This window comes from Prionailurus bengalensis, chromosome A2 (assembly GCF_016509475.1).
Source record: "Prionailurus bengalensis isolate Pbe53 chromosome A2, Fcat_Pben_1.1_paternal_pri, whole genome shotgun sequence".
Taxonomy (NCBI): domain Eukaryota; kingdom Metazoa; phylum Chordata; class Mammalia; order Carnivora; family Felidae; genus Prionailurus; species Prionailurus bengalensis.
The window spans coordinates 129876658-129903597 of NC_057348.1; the positions used below are offsets into that span (position 1 = coordinate 129876658).

At 36.5% G+C, this 26940-nt stretch overlaps 1 protein-coding gene across 3 annotated transcripts in view; it reads right to left on the minus strand.

Moving 5' to 3' along the window:
* IMMP2L (inner mitochondrial membrane peptidase subunit 2) overlaps window positions 1-26940 on the minus strand; it is an 886026-nt gene that overhangs the window by 809760 nt on the left and 49326 nt on the right. For all 3 annotated transcript variants that reach the window (XM_043589280.1, XM_043589281.1, XM_043589282.1), the window contains one exon: window positions 4527-4630. In XM_043589280.1, coding sequence (XP_043445215.1) covers window positions 4527-4630 — 104 coding nt within the window. The remainder of the gene's footprint in view (window positions 1-4526; window positions 4631-26940) is intronic.

A 26940-nucleotide genomic window follows, 5' to 3' on the forward strand; every position in this document is an offset into this window, starting at 1 on the left:
AATATGGGATCCTGCACAGGATCTTGGTGTAGAAAAAGGACATTAGTGGGAAAACTGGTGAAACTCACATAAGGTCTGCAATTAGTTAATAGTACTATGTCAAGGTCAACTCCTCATCTCAATAATTGTACCATGGTAGTGTACAATGTCAATTTAAGGGAGGATAAGATGAATAGTCTGAGGATCTAATGGATAACACGGTGACATACTACACATACTGTATAACTATATAACTGAACATACTGTATAACTGAAATTTGCTTAGAAAATAGAACTTCAAGATTCACACACACACACACACACACACACACACATGCACACACAGTAAATATGTAAGGTAATGGATATGTTAATTAATTCAGTGGGGGGGAATCCTATCACAATGTATACATATATCAAATCATCCCATTGTACACTTAAATACCACAATTTTATTTGTCAATTACACCATCAATAAAGCTGAAAAAAAACAATAAAGTTATATGGGAACTCCCTATACTACTTTTACAATCTTTCTTGAAGTCTAATATCATTTCAAAATAAAAAAGTTAAAAGACTTTTAAATTTGGTTATTTGAAACTTTATCATGAAGGAACTTCTGTCCTGATGCATTTGTTAATTGATATATCACTGTAAATACGCTACTTATGTTAAGCCTATTGAGTAAGGCCATCACACAGGTTAATGAAAAGTCAATTCCAAGGTATAGAAAATCCACCTTAATCACCACTGTTAGTTTGCAAATCCACTACGAGAGTATGATGTCACCTATATACACTCAGTAATACTCAGGACTTGATGACAGAAAATAATGTTTTATGTGAGGAGTAATGTTATTAAATAAATATACCTTTTGATTTAACATTACTGAGTAACATGCTTAAACATTAGCTCCACTGAGACCTACTTTTCACATAAAGAAAGTGACAGGAAAAGTTAAGAGATGCAGAGAAGCATATTCTAATATGTACCCCTCAGATCTTCCATGCTTTAGGGAACAGCCTTGGTCAGTGAGCTCTGAACAAAACCCCCGGCAATAGAAAAGTCTGTTCTGCTACAGTATGTGTTTCTCTAACATGAATTAGCTCATAGGCAATATGAAGAATGGGTTTCAGTATAAAGCAGAAGCTGCACTGGTTTATCATTAGTGCATTGCCTCGCTAATAGAAACTGAAGGCTAAGTATACTAACAGCAGTAAGCCAGGAATTACACATTCAGTTCTTCTCGTAGAAGTGCTTATTGCAAGGTTAACCCTAATCGTTGTTCAAAAAAAATAGAAAGAAAGAAAGAAAGAAAGAAAGAAAGAAAAGAAAGAAAGAAAGAAAGAAAGAAAGAAAGAAAGGAAGTCGACTAGTCAGTCAGTAAGTAGGTAAGTAAGTAAAATAACAATGAACAATGAGCAGAGGATACATCTCTGGTATCAGTACACTTTGTACAAAGTTTGCAATCTTTTCTCTAGTTGTAACTTCTGATGAAAATGTCCCTCTGCCCTTGAGTACGTAGACAAGCTCAACCCTTTCTTACACAGCCTTCCATCAAGGCATCTTCAGCCATTTGGTTTTAAATAAATCCTACATCTACTGCAATGTTTACTTATTAAAAATGTCATGTATTTTATTTTTTTTTTAATTTTTTTTTCAACGTTTATTTATTTTTGGGACAGAGAGAGACAGAGCATGAACGGGGGAGGGGCAGAGAGAGAGGGAGACACAGAATCGGAAACAGGCTCCAGGCTCTGAGCCATCAGCCCAGAACCTGACGCGGGGCTCGAACTCACGCACCGCGAGATCGTGACCTGGCTGAAGTCGGACACTTAACCGACTGCGCCACCCAGGCGCCCCAAAAATGTCATGTATTTTAAACGACACTAGCACTTTTACTGAATTGTTATTGTTTTCATTAGTGCTCTAGTTACAAAGCTGCCTAAGCCCTACTACTTTATGAAATTGCAGGGGCGCCTGGGTGGCGCAGTCGGTTAAGCGTCTGACTTCAGCCAGGTCACGATCTCGCTGTCCCGGAGTTCGAGCCCCGCATCGGGCTCTGGGCTGATGGCTCAGAGCCTGGAGCCTGTTTCCGATTCTGTGTCTCCCTCTCTCTCTGCCCCTCCCCCGTTCATGCTCTGTCTCTCTCTGTCCCAAAAATAAATAAACGTTCAAAAAAAAAAAATTAAAAAAAAAAAAAGAAATTGCATACTGCAGTTTTCCAGAAATGCATATATAATATTATAATTAAAATGCCATATTTCCGCACCCACTGAATGTATAAAATGCTGTCCTGGGATTTTTTTAAATATAAATTATCATACTACCTTGTTTCCAAAGATTATTTGTATATCATTGAAATTTGTTATATCAATCTGTAAACAAAATGACAAACTACATTTTAAATTTAGCCCTAATTCAAATTTAGTCACCCATTTCTTATGAGTCACATATTTTTCAAATAGATAGAGTGTTCTGATACAGTAATGATAATTAACATCTAAGTTAAAATCAGACTGGTACATTTTGTAAGAAAAGCAAATATCCAGTGTTGACATGAATTAAATATATATTAATGAACATAAATCAAACCAACATCAATCTTTGCAAATGAAGCAGTCTATAAAATGCATACAAATATAAGGACATTTAGAAAGCATTTTTGCTCATAAAACTAAAAGCAGATTTTAAATAATGTCTTTTATATAGTATCACATCATGCTAAAAAAGAATTTAGCAAAAGACTTTTTGTTTCTTTCTCATGAAAAAATAACAATCATTGCTTAATGATTATTTGTTGTTAAATAATTAATACCAATCACTAAGCATTCTTTTATGTAAATGGCTCCTGCTAGCAATAAGCATTATGAAAGAAAATTTGCGTTATTTGTACATAATAGAGATATAGCACATAATTAACTCATTAAAAATATAGTTCAGCCAAAGTAGTTATAATTTATTATGTCAACCCCAATTCGAATGTACTATTTTCAAATTAATTTATACAATAAATATCAATTAGTTTAATATTTATATAAGAGAATACTGCTCTCTTTTTCACATAGTCCACAATATGCTAGTGTACTTTTATGGACCCATGCAACCCTGAATTTCAAGGAGCCCTTTTTTTTTCCAATTACCTATTCAAATTTACTTGCTTAGGGATAGTCAGCATGTTTCTCACGGAAAAAAAAAAAAACAAAACCTGCACAACTGTCTGCTTATAGTGTGACCTCTTTCACTTGGGTGGGTATCCTCTCCATCACCGACTAAGTGAGAATGTAACCTTGTCAAACCAAAGGCAAAAGAATAATGAGCACACAACAGGCTAACCCAGCATGGAAAAGGTTGTTAAGGAGGTTGCAAAAAAAGTACTCTGAATGACAAAATAAAAAGCGTAGGTTAATATTAAAGAAAGCTCTCAAGAACATGAGAAGCATTTAATCCCCATCCTTGGATGTATGCCATACAAAACTCTGCTTGAATGTATTTATTTTATTAATTACTAACCAGATTTAGTTAATATGTTTTAAAATGAATCCTGATGAAACAGGCTCGAAGGAGACACATTTATGAAACATTTATTTCCACAAACCATTAGCCAAAGGTGAAGTATGAACAAGTAGATCATGTTTTGCTTTTACCACACAATTATAAATTCTCATCCAACAAAAAACAATCTTTCCAATTCAAGAACTAGAAATATAAATTGGAAGTCTTCTCCAAATGCCAGGATATTACTATCATTAAAACAAATGATAGTAACTGCTACATTAATTGCTACCCCAATGCACTAACTACCATAACAGGGAGTCATATTAAAACATTTTTATAAGTAGCTGAAACCAGAAGACATCAGGCAAGTTCTGTTACAGTCTTCTCAGTATGAATTTACTTCTAAAACAAACAAACAAATCTCAAATCTAAACCATCCAAGCATGTACTGGGACTATGTATTATATCACTGCGTCAGTTATACACACTTTGACATTCTTTTTCTACATTAAGATTGGAATGAAATTTTTGTTCCTGACCAGTCATAGTACTTTAGCAGAGAAACAGTGCCACCTTTTGGTCCCAGACAAAAGCCTCCAAACTGCCTTATTTCCATTCAATTACTAACACATAAAAATGTCACTGAATTTCATGTCACAATTATCATCTTCTAGAAATATTGTGTACCTACACAAACTAATAAAAATGAAAGTAATAAAAGAGTTGCTTCCAAGATGCGAAATATCGAAATAATCCAAACCAACACCAAATACAAGTACTCTGGACCATCAATATAATTTCTGATCCACATTGCATTAAAAACATTTTACCAAATTCACATATCTCAATCAACTGATATATTTTAGATATAAAAGAAAAATCATTGTTTACAGCATTGTTACATTTCAAAAATCATTTTTAAAAATATATACTTAAAATGTACCTATTAATTTAATAATTGGCAAAGACAGTCACAGCAAATTACCGGTTAAATTAGACAATTATAAATAATTTTATATAAAAATAAAGAATGTTTCTGATTTACTTACACCAATGACACAATGTCACCACGTTGTACTTCAAAATTCCTCACTTTCCAGTGGTTCAAAAGCACTACATCAGATGATTGGCTCCCCCCAGGATTCAAAGAAGGCTAAAAAATAAGGAGAAAGAGACACATCTATCATTTGTATTTTTCAATCTTCATGGTTCCTTGCACTTCATAGCTCTAGTGCAGTGCAATAAAACATTTCTAATATAGTAGCTTTCAATAAATTGCTGTTCTAAAGTAACTGCCAATGATGAGTTTTCAAAAAGACTCATCGGTATTCTTCACAGGTGAACCTGGGGTGGGGGGAGGGGGAGGAAATACATTACCAATACTTATTTGAAAGGAAAATGTGCTAGATATTCAAATCTTTACTAAGCTCCAGCAAAGAGGTTTGAAAAGCTTTAAGAAGGATTAAAAAAAAATGACGAAGAAGTGAATCAAACCTCCCAATGGAATATTCAGATGGGATCTAATTCCACAGTAGTGCACATCACTGTTCCATTTGCGGAAAAGCAGAAATTATCTCCAATCAACCAGGAAAACACCCACATGAAGAAAAGAAGGGAGCAGAAGAAACAGGGGATGGAACAATCATGGTACATATGGGAATTTCCCACTCTGACCTCTCTTTTCTAGAGAGAAGAGGGAGTAAGGGTTGTGGTCCCAGTTTAAACCTGATAAACGACCTTCATTCTAGGATTCAGATGATTCTAGATGTGCCTCAGGATCGATAGGGAAAAAAATTGAGACACATTTTGTGAGGAATTCATCTCAAGGTCAGGAACTGTCTAGGCATAAAAATTTGATTGAGGAACCATGAAGCCAGCAGGCCTGTCACTTGGACAGGGGTGCTGAAACAGCCAGTGGATAACAAGTCTGAAACCTGAGGTGGGAAGAGTGAAAATGAGAAAGGAAAAAGAAAAACTAGGAGAGCTTTCTCGCCATGGACTCTCCAGGGTCTCTGAGAACGCCATGAGGGGAAACTGCAGTTTCTGCGGTTGTGGGAAAGGGCCAAACAAACCACAGCCGAGCCTCTCCATCTTCACTGACAGTGGCAGCAAGAGGAGACACAGCCACAGCAGCCACGGCAGGAGCCAGGAAGGCCGTGGATGCCAGACCACAGCCAGCCGCCGGAGCAGTAGTGATGTACTCTTTTTCAGAGATCCCTGAAATTACTTGAAGATTTCTACAAAGCAGATGTGGGCAAAGCTATAGAAGTTTTGTGTGGGGACAATTATCATGATCTTATTTTGGACTACCCAGGGTTTTTTTTGTGGCCAAAATATATTGGTTATTTTTAAAGATCTCAAACACTCCCACAGCTTCTACCAACTCCTTTATGTGATAATGCCTAAATATCTCTATCTTTAGTTTTGAATTCCGGCTACTCATTTCATTTAACGATCTTACGTAAAATTCAACATGATTAAATGGACTTTGTCATGATTTCTTACCAAAAAAGGTTTTCTTCCTTATTTTCTTACATCTTATTTACCTTTTCCCAGTCAACCAGCTTAAAATCTTAGTTATCTTTTTACTTCATATTTAACCAGTCACCAAGCTAAGGAGGTTTTTTTTTTTATTTTCCTTCACAATATCTTTCATTTATGGCCCATCTTTTCTCTTCCCTCTCCCTTCATGATACTTCAGGCACCAATTATCATATAACTCACCATGTATCTACACTAATCAGTCTTTCACTTTCAACTCAGTCATTCACTTCACTTCAATCATTCCTTAATGATTCCATTTCTTTTGAGCTAAATGATCTTGAGCAACTTACTTAACTTTATTATGCTTCGATTTCCTTAGTGGTAAAAGGGATGATAGTTAGTAACTTACCTAATCAATAATAGTACACAAGAATAGCCAGTAGTCACCGAGTGCTTACCATGTGCACTATTAATAAGAGCCAGACATACTGAGTGCAAAGCACTGTTCTAAGAGCTTTACAAGTTTTAACTGACTTGGTGAAATCATTCACTTAAAGTTTATAGAACAGTTCTTAACCCATAGTCAAGCTCTCAGTAATCCCTATTATTGGTAATACTACATCACAATTTTAATGAAAGGTAGTTTTGAATCCTTTCCCAGGTTCCTCCTCTGGTTCCACCCATAATAAGGAACAGAGCTGATGTAGTAGGATGAATCCTGGGGGCTTTTGGGGTCACGTGCTAGGGAATGCTTTTGCCATCACACAGTAGGGTTAGATTAAAAATTCGCCTTTCTGGGGTGCCTGGGTGGCTCAGTAAGTTGACCTCCCGGCTCAGGTCATGATCTCATGGTTTGTGAGACCAAGTCCTGCTATCAGCACAGAGACTGGGATTCTCTCTCTCTCTTTCTCTTTCTCTCTCTCTCTCTCTCTCTCTCTCTTTCTCTCTCTCTCTTCTCCCCACCGCCAGCTCATGCGTGCACACTCACTCTCTCTCAAGACAAATAAGTAAACTTAAAAAAATTCATCTTCCATAAGGGCTCAATCTCTCTCATTCATATTCTCTGTCTTTGAGTTCAGTACCTTGCAAGTCCCTTTCCCTTATTTCTTTGTATTTTTCCTCCTATACCACATGGTGTAATAAATATGGCCTAGGGGGACACCATCTGAACCACAAAGAGAAAATCTCCTTCCCATTGCATTTTCATTGAGTTTGTTTCTTTTTTTCACCATCAGATTAGTGAAGAACAAAAGTGATTTAGTAATTTCTGACTACTCTACCTCATTCCCTTTTGTTGGTGTTTTTCAAAAGTTTGTGACCACCGTTCATAATGAGAAACATTTTACACACATGAACAAATACATAATTCTGAACAAAATTTCACAAAACAATAATTACCTTTACTACATACACCCTGATATTTTTTATTCTCTCCTAATCTGTTTTTAAAATCCTATCTATAACCAACCATATTAAGTTCACATCCACTATGTTGATTTTATAACCTACTAATAAATTGCAATCCACACCACAAAACTCATAGCTTTAGACAATTCTTCTTCAACCATTATGCCATGAAGTTTGCATTTTTCCAGAATTCTACCTTTAGCCCATTCATTCCTGCTTTTAATTTTTTTCTCTGAAAAATCTAATCAATATTCTCAGTTGCGAATACCATCCATATACCAATGACTCCTACATGCATAGTCCTAAATCACTTCCTCCTCTATACTCAATTCATAGCACTTCACACTACAACACTTACATATTGTAATGTAATTTTTGTTTACCTGACTCTACAACTAAGCAGGAAGTACATTTTATCACTATTGTAACCCCCAGTTAGATTTATACTACAACACCAACTACTTTTCTGAGGTTCTAGCACATAGCTCTATGTGGTTGCTGGGCATCTCATCTGATCAAGTCATTCTCCTACTTTAAATCCTTCAGTAACTTCCCAACACTACCAACATGACTGGCTTCAAGATCAAAATCAAGAAACACATGATCTGCAGGACCCATTCAATCCCCACCTGCAGAGTTCCTACAGGTTAAATTAAACCACAAGGCACTTATATGCCACTTTCAAGGCATCATATAAGAAAATATTTCTGCCTGCAATGTTGTCCCCTTTTCCCACCTTGTGCCATCTGGTTAACTCATACAACAAAACAATATTTGAGTCTAATGAGGCAAGGTCACAGCAATTATTTCCTAATAACCCTCATCTCTCCTTCTCCCCATTTCCATCTTCAGTCTCCATTAGGTGAGCAAAACTCTCAAGTTTTTCATCACAACCTGTGATCATTTCTATCACAGCATATTTAAATGTGCATTGTAATTATTGTCTTGTCTGTCTTCCCAAGAGTCTATAAGCCTTTTGAGAATATGTTGTTTCTTATGTCTGTGTTCTTAACACTCAGGCACATAAGGTGATTAATAATTTTCAGAAGAAAGAATTTTAAAAAATCAATTAATTAGGGGCGCCTGGGTGGCGCAGTCGGTTAAGCGTCCGACTTCAGCCAGGTCACGATCTCGCGCTCCGGGAGTTCGAGCCCCGCGTCAGGCTCTGGGCTGATGGCTCAGAGCCTGGAGCCTGTTTCCGATTCTGTGTCTCCCTCTCTCTCTGCCCCTCCCCCGTTCATGCTCTGTCTCTCTCTGTCCCAAAAATAAATAAACGTTGAAAAAAAAAATTTAAAAAAAAAATCAATTAATTAAATTCCTAAAAATTTCCCAAATTAACATGCCCAGAAGAGAGATGATTTCGACTCCAGCTCCCAATTATACTTCTGCATCCCCCTCCTTAGTTAACAGTATCACCATTCACCTTGCTCCCCAGATTAAAATATTCTTGAGTCAACCTCAATTTCGTACTCTCCCTTTGGGTCTCCCAACATCTGACTGTCCCTCTGCCCAGAAAACCTTTTCCCTACTTGGAAAATTCTACTTATCTCTCAAAGGACTGCTTGGATGGTGACTTTTCTCTGTGAAGTCTTAAAAAAAAAAAAAACAAAAAACAAAAACAAAAACAAAAAACTGAAGTTTCCTTGTAGAAAATAGGATATTTACATCCTGGTGCTCCAAGGCCAAGGACAGAAGAATCCCCATAGACGCAAATCTTGACACCAGGAATCATCTTTCCCTTACAGAATCAGTCATCAACCAGCTTTTCTAACTCCAGTTGTTAGAACCAAAAGGTAATGAGTTGTAAACAAAAAATCTATGTAGGGGAAAAAATCCCAGAAGGAAGCATGTCTAATTTCAAACCGTAAAATATTAGAATCATCAGTCGACACCTAGAAGACCTTGCCTGATTTTATAAAGGAAACAACAGAATTTTCTTTTATCTTTCCTCTCCTCTACAAGGTTAAATTTATTCATCCCCCATCTGTGCTCTCTTAACTATTTAGGTTAACTTCAATGATAGTTCTTAAAACCTGGTTATAGGTATCTGCCTACACATATGACTCTTTCACTCAACTGTAAGCTTTCCAATTGCAGAAATCGTGTCTCACCCATGTTTGTACGCCCAGAAAAAGGGCTGGAAAATAGTATTTCTATACCTTGAAGTTTAAAAGATTGAAAAATTTTTGAAGCGTATTTAAGTAAGATGGCTCCTAAGCAATGTAGATTATCTAAACAATGTATATATTTCTTTCAATGAAAACATATTCTAGATAAGTATGGTAAGAAATCTTCGGTGTCTCATCAAGTTAGGCAATTTAAGCATTAAGAATAAAGTTGAACAGGGCTTTATTATTATCCATAGTGAAATAATGCTAACATAATATTCATTATGTGAAACAGAATAAGACAGAATAAAATTTTCACAATAGAATAAATTTTTTTCTTTACTGTTCATTTATGAATATGAATAACCACTTACCATAAAGAAAAAATTTCTTAAATTGAGAAACTATTCTACAGTACAGTACTATAACAACCATAGCTCTTTGTACTTCAATTTAAAAATTTATTAAAAAGAAAAAAAAAAACACTTTAGTTCCTGAGTTTTCTAAAACAACTTTTGAGAAGAAAAATAATGCACTAACTTCAAAATGAAAAACTTATATGAAAATGAAGAAAATCTCATCTGGATAATGCTGTTTCAGAAAAATTAGTAAGTCATGTTATTACTTAGAAATTGTATATCTCACATTCCCTTGTGGGAATGGCAGTTTATGCTTCAGACAGAGCAAGTAATCTTTTCAAATCAAAGAAGTTATACACATGAAATCTAAATTAAAAGTCATAAACTTTCAGAAACTGATGTAAGCAGAGTCTATATTTTCTTGTCGTGCTGCTAATACCTTAAATCCTAGATTCCTTGAGACTACATCAAAATTACAACCAACTTAAAATAATAAAGTTTTTGAAGTAAGAAACCTCAGAGAATATTTAACTTAGGAGTTTCCACCTCAATTTCAAAACGTGTAACTGTGTTAGATGTTCCTGCTAGGAGTCAAAGAGATTTCCAGTAGTAAGGGGAAAAACACTGATAATCACTGGGATCACCCACAAAGTACAAAACAAACCCCACAGTTGCTCTGCCCATCTTTTCTTCAGTGACTTGCATCTTCAAACTCCACCGATTTGTGGGCTTCTACCAAGGTGCATTAAGGCTAAACATCAACAACTTAGAGAGGTCTTTTGGATAGCCCTTGCTCTCAAGATAGAAAACTGTGGTCACATGTTGGCACCATTTCCTCACTAGCCAGATTACCTTAAACAAATCATTTAACCTTTCCATGCCTCATTTCCGCATCTATAAAATGGGGATTGCACTACCACCTACATCATAGGGTTGTTACAAGAAATAAATGAGAGTGTCACAAAATGTTAACACAATGCACGATACAGAGTAAAGAGTCAACAAATTAACATGATGAAGATGGGGGTGGGGCCATGCCTGGGTGGCTCAGTCGGTTCAGTGTCCGACTTCAGCTCCAATCATGATCTCACAGTTGGTGAGTTCGAGCTGTGCTGACAGCTCAAAGCCTGGAGCCTGCTTCAGATTCTGTGTCTCCCTCTCTCTCTGCCCCTCCCTTGCTCGTGGTCTGTCTCTCTCTGCCTCTCAAAAATAAATAAAAGTGTTAAAAATTAAAAAAAAAAAAAAAAGATGATAAAGATGGTGCTAGCAACAACAAAACAACAACAACAAAATCAATTACAGTATTATTTCTGTAAAACTCAAGATAAGATTAAACCTTTACATGTTGTCCTGAATGTTTTTCCTTTTAAATACTAAACTGGAAGTCTTCAGGCTGAAAATTCAACCCTTTATTTCTAAATTCTTGATGGATTATTTCTTCATTTCCTTTAAGCAAGTAAAGTCAACACTTTGATTTTGGATCTCAATTGTCCGGCTTTTAGGAATTAATCCCCCCAAAATTCAAGGTGCACAACTATTTAGTTGAAAATATTTTCGGGGCTCCTGGGTGGCGCAGTTGGTTAAGCGTCTGACTTCAGCCAGGTCACGATCTCGCGGTCCGTGAGTTCGAGCCCCGCGTCAGGCTCTGGGCTGATGGCTCAGAGCCTGGAGCCTGTTTCCGATTCTGTGTCTCCCTCTCTCTCTGCCCCTCCCCCGTTCATGCTCTGTCTCCCTCTGTCCCAAAAATAAATAAACGTTGAAAAAAAAATTTTAAAAAAAAACTATTTTCTATAAAAACATGATGTTTTAACTTATTTTTAAACATACACACGTATACATACATACATAAAAATATATCCATTAAAAATCTAAGTCATTAGCTCTGACTGATGAGATTATGGTTTCCTTTTCTGTCTTTTTTTTCTTGGGTGGGGATTTTTGTAACATTAAAGAAGTTTATGGTATGCTTTGTTCTGACCTAGGTATTATATCTTTCATTCTAAGAAAGATAACATAAGTCAGCAGATTTCAACAGATGTTAATAAATTATGCTAAAACTAGAAATAGCAGATTTCAAACCTGCTTTTGGAACAAGTACAACACAGCATTTGTGCTTTAATGCTATCTCTGATCAAAGACTATGCTGAAGGATTTTTATTCCTCCTACAAACAAATATTATTGTCAAGGCATCCTAAATTCTCAGCTTGTGTCCAAGTTCAAACCATATGACAGTTTTGGGGGAATTTATGTCTTGGTTTAGAAAAATAAAACTCCCCTAGAGAACTGAACAGAGACATGATGGATTTCTTACCTTGTAAGATTTAGCCACAGCCATCAATCAGTAAATGATATTATTCGATTTTGATTTTTTCTATGAATTTCTTATTCATGTTTTTGCACATTTTTTAATTAAAATAAAAAACAAATTCACAGCCTATAATTCACTACCTATTGTCTACCAACAAAGCTGGCTTTTAACCTCATTTCTCTAGCTCTTTCAACCCCATCAGGCCTATAAAGAGCACCATCTACCCTGGCTATATACAATCTAAAATGTTTGAATATTAAATATTATGCTTTCAGTGAGATGGTCCCCAGTTGCAGCCATGAGGAACCAATAGTAGCCCTCAGATTTCTTTAGAAGAGAAATGATGATTTCTCTTTTAAACTGCAGTGCTGGCCAAGAAGCATGAAGTACAGTTAAAATAAATATGTATTCTGATTATAGATTTATTATTACTATGAGAAGCCACACTTTTGAAAGAATGTGGATAAAATGGTCTAAAATGTCATCTCCCTTCCCTTGCTATTGAGCCTTATAGAGCTCCTGGATTTGTCTCACTAGGTGTACAAAATAAAATGGACTATAACTGTACCCAAATCTGCATGAAGATTTAAGTTAGAAATGGACCATTCCTTTCAGTTAAAGGAAACCTATTATCCCTACTCCTTAATACTTGACCCCCTTCAATGACCAACCATCTAATTCAAAAATTATTCAAACTTCTGTCCTTAGGGCCCTTAACCTGACAAGGCTATTAAAACCTAGAGTCACACATACATTACACTTGAGTGCTAAAAGGAGGAAATTCAAATCATCAAGCATCTCAGGAAATTTATACTTATTAAACCCTAGTTACATCTGACACTTTATTAATAAGTACAGAATGATGGGTTCTTCATGCCTGCTGCAGTTTCCAGAGGTTCCCCCACAGGAGCATCTGGCAATATCATGAAATTCCCATTAGAAATCCCTTCTTACAGTTGGGGCGCCTGGGTGGCACAGTCGGTTGAGCGTCCGACTTCAGCCAGGTTACGATCTCGCGGTCCGTGAGTTAGAGCCCCGCGTCGGGCTCTGGGCTGATGGCTCAGAGCCTGGAGCCTGTTTCCGATTCTGTGTCTCCCTCTCTCTCTGCCCCTCCCCCGTTCATGCTCTGTCTTTCTCTGTCCCAAAAATAAACAAACGTTGAAAAAAAAAAATTTAGAAATCCCTTCTTACAGAGTCACTTTAGAGCTCTGGCCTAGACCAGTCACCCCACCTTGGCCAAACAGTCCTGGCAGCCTCTTTCTGCTCATGTGTAGACTCTGGACAGGTGCCACATGAGCTGGGAAAGAGAGAGATTCCCCACATGTCCCACTTAAAGAACAGGGGGGTGAAAAGGGGGTGCCTTTGTGAAGGATGTGAAGCTATAAAAATTGTGCTCTCTTTCACGTGTTCAACTCTTCATCCCTGAAAAACTACTGACTTCCAACTCTGCCAGGTACTGTGCTAGACAATGCAATTCTTCACCCTTGCGAATCCAGATATGGACCTAGTTACATCTTATTCAGGGATCTGAGAGCCTTTTTAAAAAATAACTTTGTTTTAATCACATCCTCTTTCTTACAGACATACAGTTCTTCAGCATTCCCCACTTAAAATTGGAGTGAATATATTCTTCCTCTTTTTGTTTTTACTGCATGAAATTTCATTCACATAAAAATGACCTGTATTTCTGTAGATACTACACTTATTTTTTCTTTAAAAAGCAGGCCCTTAGAGCTCTATTAATACAACTTTTAAATGAACATATACCATATTAATTTAACTTGGAAGTATAGTGAGTCGCTAATTTTTCATTCTCCTAGCCTCTGGATGTATTACCTATGTACTAGAGAGTGACACATCACAATTTAACAGGCACTCTCTTATATTGCTTGTACAATAAAAAAATCTTTACAAACTATCTAAAAGATAATTTGCCAAAATGTATCTAAAGTCTTTAAACTGGTCTTATCCTTAGACCAGAAAATGCCACTCTTAGAAAATTATCCTAAGGAAATGGTAAAAAAAAAAAATTATATATATATTCACACACACACACAAACATATTCATCATATATTATTTATAATAGCTATTGAGCTAATCTTAGTACCAAGGGAAAACATTAAATGGTTAAATGATATGGTATGGGGATACTAAAAGACATTAAAAAATCATACTGCAAATGTATGGCCAACTAATCTTTGACACAGCAGGAAAGAATATCCAATGGAAAAAAGAGTCTCTACCAAATGGTGCTGGGAGAACTGGACAGCAACATGCATAAGAATGAAACTGGACTACTTTCTGACACCATATACAAGAATACACTCAAGATGGATGAAAGACCTAAATGTGAGACAGAAAACCATCAAAATCCTAGAGGAGAAAACAGGCAACAACCTCTCTGACTTTGGCCACAGCCAACTTCTTATTTGACATGTCTCTGAAAGCAAGAGAAATAAAAGCAAAAATGAACTATTGGGACCTCATCAAGATAAAAAGCTTCTGCAAAGCAAACAGTCAACAAAACTAAAAGGCATCTGATGGAATGGGAGAAGATATTTGCAAATGACATATCAGATACAGGGTTAGTATCCAAAATCTATAAAGAACTTATCAAACTCAACACCCGAAAAATGAATAATCCAGTGAAAAAATGGGCAGATGAATAAACATTTTTCCAAAGAAGACATCCAGATGGCCAAGAGACACATGAAAAAATGCTCAATATCACTCATCATCAGGGAAATATAAATCAAAACCACATTGAGATACCACCTCACATCGGTCAGAGTGGTAAAATTAACAACTCAGGAAATAACAGGTGTTGGAGACGATATAGAGAAATAGGAACCCTCTTGCAGTGTTGGTGGGAATGCAAACTGATGCAGCCACTCTGGAAAACAGTGTAGAGGTTCCTCAAAAAATTAAAAATAGAGTTACCCTATGACCCAGCAATAGCACTACTAGGAATTTATCCAAAGGATACAGGAGTGCTGATTCATAGGGGCACATGTACCCCAATGTTTATAGCAGCACTATCAACAATAGCCAAATTATGGAAAAAGCCCAAATGTCTATCCACTGATGAGTGGATAAAGAAGATGTGATATATATACACAATGGAATATGACTCAGCAATAAAAAATAATGGAATCTTGCCATTTGCAAAAATGTGGATGGAACTGGAGGGTATTATGCTGAATGAAATAAGTCAGTCAGAGAAAGGCAGATACCATGTTTTCACTCATATGTGGAATCTGAGAAACTTAACAGAAGACCATAGGGGAAGGGAAGGAATAAAATAGTTATAAACAGAGTGGAAGGCAAGCCCTAAGAGAGTCTTAAATACAGAGAACAAATTGAGGGTTGATGGGGGTGGGGAGGGCAGGGGACAGGGAAAATGGATGATGGGCATTGAGGAGGGCACTTGTTGGGCTGAGCACTGGGTGTTGTATGTAAGTGATGAATCACAGGAATCTACTCCCAAAATCAAAAGTACACTGTATACACTATATGTTAAGTAACTTAACGATAAATTATATTTTAAAAAATCATACTGCCAAAAATTTTTAAAGATATTTGGATATGTTTGGTGAAATAAATTAGGTGAAAATGTAATACATTTAAAAAACAACTAATTAGTGTGATCCACTATAGAGAAAGAAGGGAGAGAGAGAGAGGGAGGGAGAAAGGGAGGGAAATTGTACAGAAAAGGATGATAAGAATTTATAATGGTTCAGAAATGCAAACTGAAGTTAAAAGCCTGGGCTTAAATCTGTAATTTTCTTTGAGTCTCTTAAGGTTTTTTCTCTCTCTATCTCTTTTTCCCCCTCCCATATATTCATCTGCTTTGTTTCTTAAATTGTACATATGAGTAAAATCATATGGCATTTGTCTTTCTCTGACTTATTTCACTAAGCATAATACACTCTAGCTCCATCCACATCATTGTAAATGGCAAGATTTCATTCTTTTTGATGGCTAATATTCCATCGTATATCTATACCATGTCGTCTTTACCCATTCATCAGTTATTGGACATTTGGGCTCTCAATAGTTTGGTTATTGTTGGTAATGCTGCTATAAACATCAGGGTACATGTACTCCTTCAAATCTGTAGTTTTGTATCCTTTGGGTAAATTCCTAGTCATGCTATTGCTGGATCATAGGGTAGTTCTACTTATAACTTTTCGAGGAACCTCCATTCTGTTCTCCAGAATGGTTGCAGCAGTTTGTATTCCCACCAGCAGTGCAAGAGAGTTCCCCTTTCTCCACATCCTCACCAATACCTGTTGTTTCTTGAGTTGTTAATTTTAGCCATTCTGACAGGTGTCACATGGTATCTCATCATGGTTTTGATTTGTATTTCCCTGATAATCAGTGATGTTGAGCATGTTTTCATGTGTCTCTTAGCTATCTAGATGTCTTCTTTGGAAAATGTCTACTCATGTCTTCTGACCATTTCTTCACTGGATTATTTGTTTTTTAGGTGTTTAGTTTGATAAGTTCTTTATAGGTTTTGGATACAAATGCTTTATCTGATATGTCATTTGCAAATATCTTCTCCTATTCCGTAGGCTACCTTTTAGTTTTGTTGATAGTTTCCTTTGCTGTGCAGAAGTTTTTATCTTGATGAAGTCCCAACAGTTCATTTTTGCTTTTGTTTCCCTTGCCTCAGGCAACATGTCTAGTAAGAAGTTGCTGAGGCCAAGGTCAAAGAGGTTGCTGCTTGTGTTCTCCTCTAGGATTTTAATGGTTTCCTGTCTCACATTTAGGTCTTTCATCCATTTTGAATTTATTTTTGTGTATGGTGTCAGAAAGTAGTCCAGTTTTATTCTTATGCATTTTGCTGTCCAGTTTTCCCAACAACATTTGTTCTTGTTGTTGTTGTTTTAATGTTTGAGAAAGAGAGAAAGCATGAGCAGGGGAGGGGCAGAGACAGAGGGGGACTGAGGATCCAAAGTGGGCTCCATGCTGATAGCAGCAAGCCTGATGGGAAGCTTGAACTCATGAACTGTGAGATCATGGCCTGAGCCGAAGTCAGACGCTGAACCCACTGTGCCATCCAGGCACCCCTCAACTCCATCTGTTGAAGAGAGGTCTTATTTCCATTGGATATTCTTTCCTGCTTTGTCAAAGATTAGTTGACCATATAGTTGTCGGTTTTGTGGGTTTTCTACTCTGTTCCGTTGATGTATCTATGTGTCTGTTTTTGCACCAGTACCATAGCATCTTCATGACTACAGCTTTATAATATAGCTTAGAGAACAAACTGAGGGTTGATGGAGGGAGGTGAGCAGAGGATGGGCTAGTTGGGTGATGGGTATGAAGGAGGGTACTTGTTAAGATGAGCACTGGGTATTGTATGTAAGTGACGAATCACTGAATTCTACTCCTGAAGTCAATATTGCACTGTATGTTAACTAACTAGAATTTAAATAAAAATTTGAAAAGAAAAAATAAGGTAATTTTTAAGAAATCAATATCTCTTCTCCTGTTTTGTCATCTGTAAAATGTTTAGTAATAGTACCTTCATTACAGGGTTGTGGGGGATACTAAATAAATTATTATATTTAAAGTGAATACTATATCTAATGCCCAAAATACAGTGATCATTCAATATTTCCCAACTATTATTATTATAGAATATCATCTTAAAATTAACTAATTCTGGAAGGTGATGTAAATTATTTTTATTTTGAGTATTTTTCTATTTTTTTCCAAGTTTTTTTCAATTATTATGCAATGCCTTAGAGTAAGAACAAACTAATTTTTTAAAGATAAAAACCATCTGATTTTTACATCCTTTTATTACAAATATTTATGAAGTGTGGTTTCTTCTTTAACAAATTCTTCAGTGTTTGAGCATCCCCTTAATTCAGATCACTATAACTAGACTGCAAACTTTCTGGTTCAGTGCAATACTGAAATAACTATAAAACACTACCATTAAATATGTGTATGGTGTTTCCATAAAACAGATATTGAGTTAGCTTTTTAAATTAATAGCTCTAATTAATCATGACAAGATATAGATCATGTATAATTAATAAGATATAAAATTTATATAAATTAAAATTTCTACATATTATCACAAAGACAGATTGTTATATGTAATATAAGCCAACTACATGGATACATCTATAGATTGGCACCAAGATATATCTATACACTGACAAATCCATAACTTCCTCATAAAATTGAATAAAGCTTTCTTAGTCACTAGTAGGTCCTTCTCCATTGCCCAAAAGAATCTCTCTAATTTATCCCCTAGCCTAAAAAAAAGTTCCTAGTAAGGTACATAGCAACTGAAAAAAAGTGATTCAACAAATAAAATGTTTTTAAGAGGCTGCTTGAATTTCCCTAGGTGTACTTAACTGCAAAGAAGCCAAATTTCCCAACAGATAGAACATACCAATCCATATACTTCACTTGTACAACATTTGTGAACAAATCTGTGAAGATGAGAACATGGATTTGAGATCTTTAGCTCCTCACTGTTGAACTCATGTGGAATCCTTTGGGTGAAGAGAAAAAAAAAAAACATCCTCCCTTTCTAGCAATACAAAAGTGTATCAGAAATTTTGATCCACAGGACTCCTGAATTACATGAATCAAAGTGATCAGAACTAAAGGGTTCAACTGTGTAGGAAACAAATAACATATCAAAAGGACAGATAAAAGACAAAAGTATGTAGTCCTTATACTACTTATTTATACAATTATTGATACAAAATAAACATTCTAAAACCTAATGCAAAATCATTTATTTGCTCTTGATTTTGCAGTTTCAGGTATGCTTAGCTAGGTTGTAGTCAACCAGTCTGACTGGAGATCACTCAGGCAGCTACAACCATAGAGATAGTACTGGTCCCAAAGGACAAACTCTACAAGCTCTTGTTATAAGCAAGCATCTAACAAGCCTCTGTTTGCATGTTGTTTCCTGTAATTCCATTGGCCAGAGGGACTAATTAATATGGCCAAATCAAGAGTCAGGGTAGGGGACTACACAAGAGCTTGGTTATCAAGAGGCATGACTCATGAGAGTTGGTGGTGGATGAGAGGACATTAATGTAACAATCTCTCAAAGTCCATTTGCAAAAGGATCAAAGTCCATGGATGAGGATCCTACGGTAGACTTCAAATGCAGTTCATCTTGAATCACAGGCTTATGAAGCAAAAAGACAAGTTATCTGTCCCCCAAACACCCAATATGCAATGGAAAGACAGGCACAGGATAACCACAATAGATTTTTCAAAAACAATCAGAGAATTACAGAAGTCATTTGTCCATATCAAGTCTTAAATTCAGCTGCAGATGTCAGGGACTCCTACCCTTGGGACAGGAATGTTCTTTCATTAGGACTCATTTTATTATCTGCAATGGTGTCCTAATCTATTGCTGTCCATGGGTCTTTGCTGTCCCCTCTGGGCTTCTGACTCCAAAATGCATTCTTTTAAAAAAGAAATGCTTCTGTTCATTATAATCTTGGGCCCAGAGGTCTCTTTTGAAACTGGCCACCTCTTTTATTTTTCTTTCTCATTATTTTTAAAAATTTTAATTCCATTACAGTTAACATACAGAGTTATATTTATTTCAGGTGTACAAAACAGTGATTCAACAGCTCTATATTTTACTCAGTGCTCATCATAATAAGTGTACTTTTAATCCCCTTCACCTATTTCACCCATCCCCCGACCCACCTCCCCTCTGGTAACCATCAATTTCTTCTCTATAGTTAAGAGTCTGTTGGGGTGCCTGCATGGCTTAGTCGGTTGAGCATCCAACTCTTGATTTCAGTTCAGGCCATGATCTCATGATTTATGAGCTCGAGCCCCATGTCACGCTCTGCACTGAGAGCTCGGAGCTCGATTGGTATTTTCTCTCTCTGCCCCTTCCTCACTTGCGCACGCTCTCTCTCTCAAAATTAATAAATAAATTTAAAAACAAAGAGTCTTTTTCTGGGTTTCCTCTTTTTTCCCTTTGTTTTGTTTCTTAAATTCCACATCAGTGAAATCAGATGGTATTTGCTTTCTCTGACTGACTTATTTTGCTTAGCATAGTACTCTAGCTTCATCCATGTCATTGCAAATGGCAAGATTTAATTCTTTTTTATGGCTGGATAATTATATTATATTATATATATATATATACACACATATATATGCATGCCATATATATACATACATGTGTGTACATATGCCACTTCTTCATTCATTTATTGATGGACACTTGGGCTGCTTCCATAATTTGGCTATTATAATAATGCTGCAATAAACATTAAGGTGCCTATAACTTTTTGAATTAGTGTTTTCATATTCTTTGGGTAAATATCCAATAGTGCAATTGCTGGATTGTAGGATAATTCTATTTTTAAATTTTTGAGGAACCGCCACACTGTCTTCCACATTGGCTGCACCAGTTTGCATTCCCACCACAGTGCAGATGGGTTCCTTTTTCTCCACATCCTCACCAACACTTGTTGTCTCTTGTGTTTTTGATTTAGGGCATTCTCACAGGTGTAACATGAGATCTCATTGTGGTTTTGATTTGCATTTCCCTGATGATGACTGATGTTGAGTATTTCTCAGGTGTCTATTGGCCATTTGTATGTCTTCTTTGGAGAAATGTCTGTTCATGTCTCCTGCCCATTTTTTAATTAGATTGTGAGGTTTTTTGGTGAGAAGTTGTATAAGTTCTTTATATACTTGAATACTGACCCTTTATTGGATATGTTCTTTGCAAATATCTTCTCCCATTCAGTAGTTTGCTTTTAGCTTTGATTGTTTCTTGTGCAGAAACTTATTTTGATGTAGTCCCAATAGTTTATTTTTGCTTTTGTTTCCTTGCCTCATGAGATATATCTAGAAAAATGTTGCTAGAGCTAATGTCAGAGAAATTACTGCCTGTGCTCTCTTCTAACATTTTTACGGTTTTAGGTCTCACATTTAGGTCTTTAATCCATTTTGACTTTATCTCTGTGTATGCAGTAAGAAAGTCGTCCAATTTCATTCTTTTGCATGTTGTTGCTCAGTTTTCCCAACACCATTTGTTGAAGAGACTGTCTTTTTCTTATTGCATATTCTTGCCTCCCTTCCTAAAAATTAATTGATGATATAGCCATGGGCTTGTTTCTGGGCTCTCTATTCTGTTCCATTGATCTATGTGTCTATTTTAGTGCCAGTACCATACTGTTTTGATTACTATAGTATAGCTTTGTAGTATAACTTGAAATATAGACTTGTGATAACTTCAGCTTTGTTTTTCTTTTTCAAGACTGCTTTGGCTATTCAGGGTCTTTTGTGGTTCCATACAAATTTTGACCATTCCTTTTAGTATATACCAATTCAAGTCCCTTAAAATTCTGTAGACTTCCTATTCATCTCATTGACATTCATTCCGTTCCCCCATAAAAATATAGTCATAACTCTTTTATAACTAGACCTTTCTCTACTTTGTGTCAGGGTGCTATGGCACAAAGCCCTTAAGATTCTTACACATTTATTATCTTTTGTCTAGCTAAACGGATTTCTACATCATATCTTAAATCTTTTTGAGGTCTTACCAAAGACTCTTCCAGTCAAGATTTGATATTTACCCCAGGCCACTTTTAATTTAAGAATTTTTTGCCTGCCAGAAACTCCTAAAGAAATAGTCTTATTTTCCAAAACATAAATTCCTGGACACCTTGTATTTCCTCTAAGTTCTGTTTTAAGTTCTTTCTCTCCTCCTATACCATATATATAAAAGCTCTAAGAAGCCAACTTACAATGTCAATATTATGCCTGGAAATCTCCTTAGCCAGATCCATGAATTTGGTAAGTACACCTTCTATATTCCAAGTTCCTGCAGGTGACAGTTTCTCAAACAGTTTCAGTGCCATAAACATGGCCACCACAACTGCAGTCTCCAATAAGTTTACTCACCACCTTTCCAGCTTTCAGTAACAGTTGTCTGTCATCAAAACCAATGCCATCTATTTTAGAATTTATTTTGGCAGCACTTCCTCACTAATAATGCCATATTTTTATTTGGGTTACCTACTGCTTCATAAAAAACCACTCCAAAACTACGTGTCTTGAAAGAACGACCATTTATTTACTCATAATCCTGAAACATGGGCTTCACTCAGAAGGGCAGATCCTCTTCCAGTTTCTCTTCCAGCCAACATGTGGTAGTAATCACCTGTGACTCAAAAAGAGCTAGAAAGGCCAAGCTGGCTCTACTCATACATCAGGCATTTAACTGGGGCTTCTTGGACAGGATGCTTCACTTGTTCTCCAAGGTCCCCTCTAGCAGGACAGCCTGAGTTTCCTGCATGTTCCCAGTTCACAAGCACCTACCAAGTTTCCACTTGAGTAACATCTGTTAATGCTCAATTGGTTAAAGCAAGTCACATGGCCTGAGACAATGTGGGAAGAAATTCTACAAATCAATGAGGGGGGGGGGGTGATTCATGGAGGAGCCATTACTGTAAAAATCTACACATTTCCCATGTTAACTGAATGGGTCATTCTCTCAGTTGACACTCTGTGCTTCCTGTTGGTCATTTAAAAAAATTACAGAAATGAAAGATGGTTTATATTGTTAAGAAAGAAGGAAAGAAAGAGAAAGAAAGGTTAGCTAGCAAAAAAAAAAAACTAAAAAAAACTAAAATAAAGACACTTTTTGAAGTTTATTTACTTAAAAGAGAGCAGAGGAGAGGCAGAGAGAGAGAGAGAGAGAGAGAGAGAGAGAATCACAAGCAGGCCTCATACTGCCAGTGCAGTACGCAGGGCTCGAACTCAAAAACTGTGAGATCATGACCTGAGATGAAATCCAGAGTCAGCCACTTCATGGAATGAGCCACTCAGGTGCCCCAAAAGATAAATACTTTCAAGCTACAAAGTACACAACACACATTGAAAAATTAAAAATAAAGTAGCAAGGAGGCACCTGGATGGCTCAGTCAGTTGAGCATCCGACTTCGGCTTAGATCATGATCTTGCGGTTTGTGACTTCGAGCTCTGCATCCGGCTCTGTGCTGACAGTTCAGAGCCTGGAGCCTGCTTCAGATTCTGTGTTTCTTCCTCTCTCTGACCCTCCCATGCTCATGCTCTTTCTCTCTCAATAATAAATAAACATTAAAAATTTTTTTTAATATAAAATAAAATAAAGTAGCAAGATAATATAAAACTAAAACTAGAAAGAATAAAAACAAAATTTACAAACTAGTAAGAAAAATCAAAAATTAAAAATATTATAAATTTATATAACCATTGATACAAGGCATTAGAAGCAATAAAATCAGCTAAAACTGAGCATAAATGTATGAGGAGAAATTTCTTTGTTATTTTAAAGTAATTTAGAAATTTATTACCTTTGATTGGTGATGGATTTTTTTTTTAATGTTTGTTTTTGAGAAAGAGAGAGAGAGCATGAGCATGAGAGGGGGAGGGGCAGAGAGACACGGAGACACAGAATCTGAAGCATGCTCCAGGGAGGCTTGAACTCATGAACCATGAGATCATAACCTGAGCCCAAGTTGGACACTTAACCAAATGAGCCACCCAGGCGCCTGGTGATGGATTCTTTTTAAGAAAGTTTTGAAGTTCTCAGAGGAAATGGCTTTCAAACAGTAAACTTTCTCACCAGTTTTTTTTTTTTTTCAAGTTTTTATTTAAAATCTAGTTAGCTGAGGTACTTGGGTGGCTCAATTGGTTAAGCCTCCAACTCTTGATTTCAGCTCAGGTCATGGTCTCAGTTGTGAAACTGAGCCCTGCATCGGGCTCTAGATAGTCCAGAGCCTGCTTGGGATTCTCTCTCCTGCACTCTCTGCCCCTCCCCTCTCCTGTCAAAAATAAATAAACTTTAAAAAATAATAACAAATAAATAAATAATAGTTAACTTATATGGTAAGATTGGTTTCAGGTGTAGAATTTTGTGACTAGTCATATATATAGAATATCCAGTGCTCATCACAAGTGCCCTCCTTAGTACCCATTACCCATTTAGCCCATTCCCCACTCTCCTCCCCTCCAGTAACCCTCAGTTTGTTTTCTATAGTTAAGAGTCTCTTATGGTTTCCTTCCCTCTCTCCTTTTTTTCCCCTCCCCCTATGTTGATCTGCTCTGTTTTTTAAATTCCATATATGAGTGAAATCATATGGTATTTGCCTTTTTCTGACTGACTTTTTTCACTTAGCATAATATACTCTAGCTCTATGCATGTTGTTGCAAATGTCAAGATTTCATTCTTTTTGATGGCTGAGTTATATATATATATATATGTATATATATATACATACACACACACACACACACACACACACACAACTTTTTTTAGTCATTCATCAGTCATTAGACATTTGGACTCTCTCCTTAATTTGGCTAGTGTCAATAGTGCTGCTAATAACATCGGGGCACATGTACTCCTTTGAATCAGCATTTTTGTACCCTTTGGGTAAATACATAGACTTACAACTGCTGGGCCATAGGGTAGTTCTATTATCAACTTTTTGAGGAACCTCCATGCCATTCTCTAGAGTGGCTGCATCAGTTTGCATTCCCACCAACAGTGTAAGAGGGTTCCCCTTTTTCCTCATCCTTGCCAACATTTGTTATTTCCTGTGTTGTTAATTTAAGCCATCAGCCAGGTGTGCAATGGTATCTCATCGTTGTTTTGATTTGTATTTCCCTGATGATGAGTGATGTTGAGCATATGATGAATAACTTAATAGGCAAATGGGTGGAGAATGAACAATATATTTTTTAAAAATATTAAAAGTTAGAATTCAAAAGCTTGGCAAACCAAGACAATCAGGATTTTTGAAGCAAAAGCAGTTCCCATGTCTGGCAAACACCCCAACAATTTGCCCTACTCAAGAGTTGGGCAACTATTCTAAGAATAGAGAGCAACTTATTCTCTCTAAGAATAAGTTTCACAAATGTATTTTTTATTAAGGCATAATCGAGATGTCATATTATATTAGTTTCAGACATAAAGCATGGTGATTCAACACTTGTGTACATTGCAAAATGAACATAGTAAGCCTAGTTACCATCCATCACCAATACATAGTCCTGATTTTTTTTTTCAAACTTGTGTATTTACAGAGCTTGTCACAATGCAGATTCAAAGGTCCTAGTAATGATTCCATTTTCATGGGTATCTGGGAAGGAGCTCAGGAATCTTTACGAATCAGCCCAAGGATGGTATTAATAAAGGCCCAAGGATGACACTAACTGTCAAAGGGCTTTCTCAGACCATGGACCTCCTTCTCCGTTGCATTGCACTTATTGCTTAAAGCCCTTAAGATAAGCCCACATTTAAAATTTCAGGCTCAAAAGCTAACACCCTCCATTCCCTTAGCTATAGCTCAATTTTAGCAGCTTCACCCTTTCAAGCCTCCCTCCAGCAATAAAGCAGCATTTTCAAGTTACAGGTCATGACCAATGAGTGAGTCATAGAATCAATTTAATGGGATGCGACCAGAATAGAAAATATCAGAGGGCACTGCACATAATGATGGTAATTACAGTTTTAGTATTGTTACATGAAACTTTTATTTCAGTTGTGTGTATGTGTGTACAATGAAACACTATATCACTTAATGAGTCATAAGCAAAAAGGTTTGAAAACCTCTGTCATAAAGAATATAATGGATTCATCAAGAAGCTAAAAAGTTTTCAGGTGAAGAGTGCAGAAACACCCTCAAAGTCAAATAAAAAAAAATTCTAATGATGATAATTTCATTTCATCATATTTCTGTAGGGTTTAATTATTCAGGGACTTCAATGCTTCAAAGAATGAATTTAATATGCATTTATTCAGCATCCCTCTGAATGGGTAGGTAAGAGGAATATGGTCGTTTTCTTTTAGAAGCTTACAAAGTACAGTTAGTATTAACCCATGAAGTAACTAGAAGACCAGAGGACAATACAAAACATGTATAATCATGAGTTAAATTTACAGTGCTGTAGGATTTCAAATAAGTGAATGATGGAATTAGGGAAAGTTGTGTGAAGAAGGTAGGACTTCTGTTTGACCTTGAACATAAGAAAAAGCAGAGAGGAAAAGGTATAGTAATAAGCCTTGCTATATAGCCAAATGAAGCTAACTGCCTATAAAAAAAAAAGCTCAAACATTCAGTATATAACACAGTAGTGAGTAGATTTACCACACCCAGTCATTCAGAAACCCTGGTTCTTTCTATCTAATAGATCCACCATCTCCTGTGGTCTCAGAGTCTTCAACTGGTTCCTCTGCATCCAGCAGCAGACAGAAGAGAGAGCAAGGATTACAAAGAAGACTTTTACAGACCAAGCCTGGAAATGGCAACTCACTTTTCATTCTCTTCCCATTAGCCAGAATTCAGTCCCACTTGACTACTAGGAAGGCAAACCATATAGCCTAGGACCAAAATGGAGTACTTCTATTCATTACTAGTCCTTTCTCTTACAACTAAAATATTCCAAACATAATACAATGCACAAATATAAGAAGACTCTGAAAGGTGGATAGAAGACAGATCGGAGGCTAGGGACATTAAGACTTGAGGAACAACATGGTGGCAAGTTCCCAGGTTTTCTTTTTGCCTCTCATATATCCTAGATGAGGCACTGGAGAAGCCTGCAACCAGGAACCACCAAGAAACAGAACCAAAAACCTTAAAGAAAAGCCTACTTCCTAGCCAAAGGGCCAGGAAAAGGATGGCCAAGGGGAACAGAAAACACTTTTTATAATACCCGTCCTAATCCAGCCAAATACCAAAGGAAACACTTCCCCGACCCCAGAGTGTTAGTGGGCTGAACAG